The sequence below is a fragment of the Somniosus microcephalus genome, chromosome 12, assembly GCF_052327205.1.
Source record: "Somniosus microcephalus isolate GS21.2 chromosome 12, FLI_Smic_1.0, whole genome shotgun sequence".
NCBI lineage: Eukaryota > Metazoa > Chordata > Chondrichthyes > Squaliformes > Somniosidae > Somniosus > Somniosus microcephalus.
In genome coordinates, this window is record NC_140998.1 from 163,240,556 (window position 1) to 163,248,879 (window position 8,324).

At 48.5% G+C, this 8,324-nt stretch overlaps 1 protein-coding gene across 6 annotated transcripts in view; it reads right to left on the reverse strand.

Annotated features, from left to right (window-relative positions):
- The window catches only part of eif2ak4 (eukaryotic translation initiation factor 2 alpha kinase 4), a 123,231-nt gene extending 115,461 nt beyond the window's left edge, over positions 1–7,770 (reverse strand). For all 6 annotated transcript variants that reach the window (XM_086003753.1, XM_086003752.1, XM_086003754.1 and 3 more), the window contains exons 1-3: positions 7,519–7,770; positions 7,220–7,377; positions 2,936–3,471 (exon numbers count right to left, since the gene is read on the reverse strand). In XM_086003753.1, coding sequence (XP_085859879.1) covers positions 2,936–3,471; positions 7,220–7,377; positions 7,519–7,732 — 908 coding nt within the window. In that variant the 5' untranslated portion in view covers positions 7,733–7,770. The remainder of the gene's footprint in view (positions 1–2,935; positions 3,472–7,219; positions 7,378–7,518) is intronic.
- Between the last annotated feature and the right edge of the window lie 554 nt (positions 7,771–8,324).

Below are 8,324 nucleotides of genomic sequence, written 5' to 3' on the forward strand. Positions count from 1 at the left end.
GTGCCAATCAAGCGGGCTGTTTTGTCCTGGATGGTGTCGAACTTCTTGAGTGTTGTTGGAGCTGCACTCATCCAGGCAAGTGGAGAGTATTCCATCACACTCCTTACTTGTGTCTTGTAGATGGTGGAAAGGCTTTGGAGAGTCAGGAGGTGAGACACTGGCTGCAGAATACCTAGCCTCTGACCTGCTCTTGTTGCCACAGTATTTATGTGGCTGGTCCAGTTAAGTTTCTGGTCAATGGTCACCCCCCCAGGATGTTGATGGTGGGGGATTCGGCAATGGTAATGCCATTGAATGTCAAGGGGCGGTGGTTAGACTCTCGCTTGTTGGAGACAGTCATTGCCTGGCACGAATGTTACCTGCCACTTATCAGCCCAAGCCTGAACGTCGTCCAGGTCTTGTTGCATGCAGGCATGGACTGCTTCATTATCTGAGGAGTTGTGAATGGCACTGAACACTGTGCAGTCATCAGTGAACGTCCCCATTTCCGACCTTATTTTGGAGCGAAGATCATTGATGAAGCAGCTGAAGATGGTTGGACCGAGGACACTGCCCTGAGGAACTCCTGCAGCGATGTTCTGGGGTTGTGATGATTGACCTCCAACCACCACAACCATCTTCCTTTGTGCTAGGAATGATTCCAGCCAGTGGAGAGTTCCCCCCCCCCACCCCCCCGATTCCCATTGACTTCAGTTTTACTAGGGCTCCTTGATGCCACACTCGGTCAAATGCTGCCTTGATGTCAAGGGCAGTCACTCTCTCCTCACCTCTGGAATTCAGCTCCTTTGTCCATGTTTGGACCAAGGTTGTAATGAGGTCAGGAGCCGAGTGATCGTGGCGAAACCCAAACTGAGCATCAGTGAGCAGGTTATTGGTGAGTAAGTGCTGCTTGACAGCACTGTCGATGACACCTTCCATCACTTTGCTGATAATAGAGTAGACTGATGGGGTGGTAATTAGCCGGATTGGATTTGTCCTGCTTTTTGTGGACAGGACATACCTGGGCAGTTTTTCACATTGTCAGATAGATGCCAGAGTTGTAGCTGTACTGGAACAGTTTGGCTAGAAGCGTGGCTAGTTCCGGAGCACAAGTCTTCAGCGTGACAGCCTTTGCTGTATCCAGTGTGCTCAGCCGTTTCTTGATATCACAAGCTTTGTAAAGTGCTGCTGGCTTTTCTTTCTGTGCCCAATCCTGCATTAGCTGAAAACTTCTCTGACCAATTATGGGCAATGAAACTGGCATACCTTGCTGACATTTTTAACCTGTTAAATACGCTGAATCTATCAATATACAACCATACTCGAAGTGAGTGATAAAATTGCAACATTTAGGGAAGAAAATTGAGATTTGGAAAACTAGACTGAGCAATGAAATTTCAGATATGTTGCAGCCACGGACGGAGTTTCTGGGTGCAAATACAATGACAGTTGAGTGTGTAAAAGAAAGAATCATTGCTCATCTTGCAATGTCAGCAGAGTACTTCAGTGTTTATTTTGAAAATATAAACACAAGTACAATTGGGTTCGGGATCCATTTTCAAAGTTTGCTACATCATCTTGTTGCCTAAGACTAAGTGGGAAAACTGCAAAGGAGCAGGTGGAACTGTCCTGTGATCGCTCGCTGAAAATTACATTTTAGGAACAAACACCTTCCCCGCTTTGGCCATCTGTTGCTGCGGAGTACACAAAATTGGTAAAAGAAGCAATGAAAGTGTTGCTACCTTCCCCAACGACATACATTTGTGAAACATCATCTTCTGCTATGAAGACAAAGTGTCTGGAAGTGGAGAATGATTTACGAGTATCACACCAAGAATAGACAGACTCTGCAGTGAGAAGCAGGCACACCCATCTCACTGATATCTGTAAGTAAGTACCTGTTTTCTTAAAAGCATTATTAAAACACTTTACATGCAGCACTTTCAGATTATGAGTATTATATAGTATTAAATAATTTAGATGGAGGGTCCGTGATTACTAATTCATTCGAAAAGGGGTCCAAAAGAGTTCGAGAACCACTGACTTAAGACACCATGACCGGCAACTGTGAAATTGACGTTAATGTAAATGGTTGATGGTTTTTCACTTTTTCGCAGGTATAAGCAATGGCCCATTCGAAACGGTGACATTTTAAGTGATGGGGACTGTACGGCCCTCTCAGGTCACATGGTTATTTAATTTTGCGCAAGGGAGTTCTCCACATGTCCTAGCCAATATTTATCCCTCAACCAACACCATCAAAAGCAGATTAATCGATAGTTTATCGCATTGCTGTTTGTGGAGCCTTGCTGTGTGCAACTATCTGTCATGCATTACAAGTGACTGCGTTTCCAAAGTAATTAATTGGCTGTAATGTGCTATGAAAGGCGCTATATAAATGCAAGTTCCTTCTTTCATTCATGCTTCCAGTAATAAGCTGTGGACTATTTATTGATTTGAAACCAACATCTTGTGTACTTACCCACGACTGTGGTTAGCATCACTTATCAAGGGCCCAGAGTGTGCTTGCTGAGGCAGACGGCTGCTGCTGGCTCATTCAACACAAAATTTTAAAAAAAAATACATTTCTATCGAGGGGGTAATGTGGGGGTGATTTAGTGCGGAAATCTGCCTCACAAGGCATTCCAACTAGTGTTAAAAACTAGTTGCAGCTCGTCCAGTGGGTAGAAGCATTGTCTGGTACGGTATTGTGCCGTAACGACCAGAAGGGCTTCAGTCCATGCTGAGTTAGCTGATCGCAGCCAGAGCAAAGTTGGCTCAGTACAACCGGCATCGGCACCTCCAAGCTCGTTATGGGGAAGGGCGAAATTGGACCGTGTTCCTGCCTCTGTTCACTCTCCAATGACCTCTGACAATGTGGGCATCAGATGAAGAGAGGATCTATGATACCACCAATGGCTGGGGGCTGGAATTCGACTGATAATATACAACTTACTTGTTGAGGAAATCCTGAAAGTTGCTGGGCAGGTTGTTCGGCACAATTATCGGGTATTCCTTTAGAACTGTGCCCTGGCTAAGAGCCAGCAGGAGGAGGCCCAGCCTCCACACATCCCCCTTTTTCCCACTCTTGTAAGGCAGAGCGTTCTCACTGAATCGCACTTTGGTCTGTTCAAACACGTCCTCCTTACAAATGTCGGCCAGCCGCTTCGAGATGCTGTAATCTGTCAACTTCACGTTGCCTTCACTATCTACCAGAACGCTTGAGGCACTAAGGACTTTATGCACCACCGAGTTACTATGGAGATAGTCCAAGACTGACAGGATCTGCACCACGTAGTGCTGGAGCCGGTCAACTGCAATGGGGGTCCCTTTGCTCAGTGTCTCCGAGAGGCTGGAGCTGTTGACATATTCAACGAGAAGACTGACCACGATAGAGTTCTCCTGCTCCTTGCAGCACATCGCCATGTAATGCACCAGGTTAGAGTGGCTAAGTTTCAACAAGGAGCTAAACTCGCTTTCTGCACCTTGGATCTAGAAAAACAAATGCAAAAATTCAGTCATTTCTACAGGCAGCATCCCATTCTTTTGATTGACTTTGCCCTCTGTCCAAGAAGCTGGGTCTGTGCCACTCTCTGCAGCCTGCTTGTAAGCACCTCCTAGAGGGGCTCATCTTCGTGCCTCCCGCGCCCTCTGGGTGGGGTACAGTAGCCTAGTGGTTATGGCACTGGACCAGCAACCCAGAGATCACAAGTACAAGTCCCACCATTAGAAAATTATGACATTTCTAGCACCAGAAAACAATTACCATGAAAGCTCCCAGATTGTCCTAACAACCAAACTGGTTCACTAATGCCTTTCAAGGAAGTGACCTGCCACCCCTACTCAGTCTAGCCTACAAGTAACTAGTCCCAAACGACATTGCTCTCAAGGCAAGTAGGGATAAAGTCCACATCCCAACATCTCAGCTGAGTGAAAAGCTGAGATCCAGAACATGTCAATCACAGGCACAAGCCACAGCTCTACCCAGTGAGAAATCACAGACACAAACCCACCCAGTGAGAAATCACAGACACAAACCAACCCATCGAGAAATCACAGGCACAAACCAACCGAGTGAGAAATCACAGGCACAAAGCCACCCAGCGAGAAATCACAGGCACAAACCCACCCAGTGAGAAATCACAGGCACAAAGCCACCCAGCGAGAAATCACAGGCACAAACCCACCCAGCGAGAAATCAGACACAAACCCACCCAGCGAGGAATCACAGGCACAAACCCACCCAGCGAGAAATCACAGGCACAAACCCACCCAGCGAGAATTCACAGGCACAAACCCACCCAGCACCCACTGAGAAATCACAGGCACAAACCCACCCAGCGAGAAATCACAGGCACAAACCCACCCAGCACCCAGTGAGAAATCACAGGCACAAACCCACCCAGCGAGAAATCACAGGCACAAACCCACCCAGCACCCAGTGAGAAATCACAGGCACAAACCCACCCAGTGAGAAATCACAGACACAAACCAACCCAGCGAGAAATCACAGGCACAAACCCACCCAGCGAGAAATCACAGACACAAACCCACCCAGCGAGAAATCACAGGCACAAACCCACCCAGCGAGAAATCACAGACTCAAACCCACTCAGCGAGAAATCACAGACACAAACCCACCCAGCGAGAAATCACAGGCACAAACCCACCCAGCGAGAAATCAGACACAAACCCACCCAGTGAAAAATCACAGGCACAAACCCACCCAGCGAGAAATCACAGGCACAAACCCACCCAGCACCCAGTGAGAAATCAGACACAAACCCACCCAGTGAGAAATCACAGGCACAAACCCACCCAGCAAGAAATCACAGGCACAAACACACCCAGCACCCAGCGAGAAATCACAGACACAAACCAACCCAGTGAGAAATCAGACACAAACCCACCCAGTGAGAAATCACAGGCATAAACCCACCCAGCAAGAAATCACAGGCACAAACCCACCCAGCGAGAAATCACAGGCACAAACCCACCCAGCAAGAAATCACAGGCACAAACCCACCCAGCGAGAAATCACAGGCACAAACCCACCCAGTGAGAAATCACAGGCACAAACCCACACAGCACCCAGTGAGAAATCACAGACACAAACCCACCCAGTGAGAAATCACAGGCACAAACCCACACAGCACCCAGTGAGAAATCACAGGCACAAACCCACCCAGCGAGAAATCACAGGCACAAACCCACCCAGTGAGAAATCAGATACAAACCCACCCAGTGAGAAATCAGATACAAACCCACCCAGTGAGAAATCACAGGCACAAACCCACCCAGTGAGAAATCACAGGCACAAACCCACCCAGTGAGAAATCACAGACACAAACCCACCCAGTGAGAAATCACAGACACAAACCCACCCAGCGAGAAATCACAGGCACAAACCCACCCAGTGAGAAATCACAGGCACAAACCCACCCAGTGAAAAATCACAGGCACAAACCCACCCAGCGAGAAATCACACACAAACACACCCAGCGAGAAATCAGATACAAACCCACCCAGTGAGAAATCACAGACACAAACCCACCCAGTGAGAAATCAGATACAAACCCACCCAGTGAGAAATCAGATACAAACCCACCCAGTGAGAAATCACAAGACACAAACCCACCCAGCGAGAAATCACAGGCACAAACCCACCCAGTGAGAAATTACAGGCACAAACCCAAAACCCCCATTTTACCCCTTAGTGGCCCTAAACACTGCAGCAATGCTGTGCTCAAACTGTTGTAGAAAGTGAATCTGCTTGCATCACTTGGGACCTTGTATCCTATTCAAATCATCAGAGCCTGACCTGAGCTGCCAGGTACAGAGGGAACCAAGTGTAGGACAGTGAGTGTGTAAATTATTAGTGCAAGTGTTGCAGTGAATGATAACATAATATATCCTAACTAAAAGTGAACACAAATCTTTGCTTTCAACACAAAGCGTGCAATTTGTTTTGGGCCTTTAATGTAGAAAAACGTCCCAGGGCTACTCACAGAGGCGTAAACAAAAAAAAGGATGTGAACCAAGGGCAACAACAAATTGCATCTATATAGCATATTTAACGGAGTAAAACGTCCCAAGGCGCTTCACAGGAGCATTATAAAACAAAATTTGACACCAATATTGGTGTCATTGGGGCAGATGACCAAAAGTTTGGTCAAAGAGGTAGGTTTTAAGGAACATCTTAAAAGAGGAGGGAGAGGTAGAGAGGTGGTTTTGGCAGAGGATAGTGAAGTTCAATAGCAATTAATGTGGTCCAGCTAGATCTGGTGATGGATGGATAAAACATTCGCGTGCCAGATATCCTCATGTCTACGAGGAGGTGCGTGGTGAGAGATACAGGGAAGCGGTCAGAGATGGCCTCATTAGTAATCACGACTATGGGAGCAGGGAGGCTACAAAGGATGGCAAGCTGGAGCCGATTGCTCGGGAAGTCCCCCGTTAAGCCGCATGCTTACACCTTTAGTGCTGCTAGAGGCCTGCAGGCATGCTAACCACCTGGCCATCATCTGAAGGGAATGGCTGCAGTGGACTGTGATAGTGGAGGGCAAACAAATAGATACGGTTATATTTTAATGTATGGATTATTTTCTTACCAAGGTGGGGAAAGTTATAACTGAGAATGGTGCATTTTGCAGGTATCTACTATCAATTGGGCAGCACGGTGGCATAGTGGTTAGCACTGTTGCCTCACAGCGCCAGGGACCCGGGTTCGAATCCGGCCTCGGGCGACTGTCTGTGTGGAGTTTGCACATTCTCCCCGTGTTTGCGTGGGTTTCCTCCGGGTGCTCCGGTTTCCTCCCACAGTCCAAAGATGTGCGGGTTAGGTTGATTGGCTATGATAAATTGACCCTTAGTGTTAGGGGGATTAAATACGTGGGGTTACGGGGATAGGGTGGGATATGTGTTGGTGTAGGGGTTACGGGGATCGGGTGGGATATGTGTCGGTGCAGGCTCGATGGGCCGAAATGGCCTCTATCTGCACTGTGTGGTTTCTGTGATTTCTGTGATCTGTGAATATCAGGTATAGTTAAAAGCAGAGAAAAGCTTCCTCTACATTGCCTAGTAATGTGCCCCAATTACTACTTTAGAATAGTGCCTCCCAATGGACTTATCCATTTCCCACACCAGACATCTTCAGACTGAAAATCTAGTGGCAATCCGGACTAAGTTAGATCACTTTGAACAAAAATCAGAGATTTCCTTTTCAAATTGACGTAAATACCTGCTTTTTGCATTTTTCAATTTTGTTCCGCTCCTCGCTGGTGAGAAACTTGCCCATCTTCTTCTGCCACTGAAGAACCCATTCATAGATCATCACAAAATTTCCTGTCAATTCTTCCAAGGCATTGTAGACTGAGCGGCTCAGCTGCTCACTCTCGCCTATCACAAGACGACAAACAAGTCATTTTCTTCGCACCACCTAACTTATTATATCGACCAACAGCGTAACCAAGGCTCAGAAATCAAATGGTTCAAAGACACCGAGCAAATACAATGCAGTCAGCTAAAAGTGTTTCTCACCGACAAGTCTTCCCCTGTGTACAGTGAACCCTCCGGTTGATCCCGTATTGAAATGTATAACCTTGTGTGGTTTGGAACTGTCCTCGCTGCTACACACAGATAATTGGCGTTCTCGCCTGCAATTTGAAAAATATGTTCCATTACAAAGTTTATTACCAATAGAATTAATCCGTTTTGTAGAGCACATCAGCACTGTCGCAGGACAGAAATCCATTAGCTCCTATTACAAGGGTGTCAAACTCAACTTACATGGTGAGGAAGGGAGAGGGGGGGTCGAGGAAGGGAGAGGGGGGGTCGAGGAAGGGAGAGGGGGGGTCGAGGAAGGGAGAAGGGGGGGTCGAGGAAGGGAGAAGGGGGGGTCGAGGAAGGGAGAAGGGGGGGTCGAGGAAGGGAGAAGGGGGGGTCGAGGAAGGGAGAAAGGGGGGGGGTCGAGGAAGGGAGAAAGGGGGGGGGTCGAGGAAGGGAGAAAGGGGGGGGGTCGAGGAAGGGAGAAAGGGGGGGGGTCGAGGAAGGGAGAAAGGGGGGGGGTCGAGGAAGGGAGAGTCGAGGAAGGGAGGGGGGGGTCGAGGAAGGGAGAAGTCGAGGAAGGGAGGGGGGGTCGAGGAAGGGAGAGGGGGGGGTCGAGGAAGGGGGGGGTCGAGGAAGGGAGGGGGGGTCGAGGAAGGGGGGGTCGAGGAAGGGAGGGGGGGGTCGAGGAAGGGAGAGGGGGGGTCGAGGAAGGGAGAGGGGGGGTCGAGGAAGGGAGAGGGGGGGTCGAGGAAGGGAGAGGGGGGGTCGAGGAAGGGAGAAGGGGGGGTCGAGGAAGG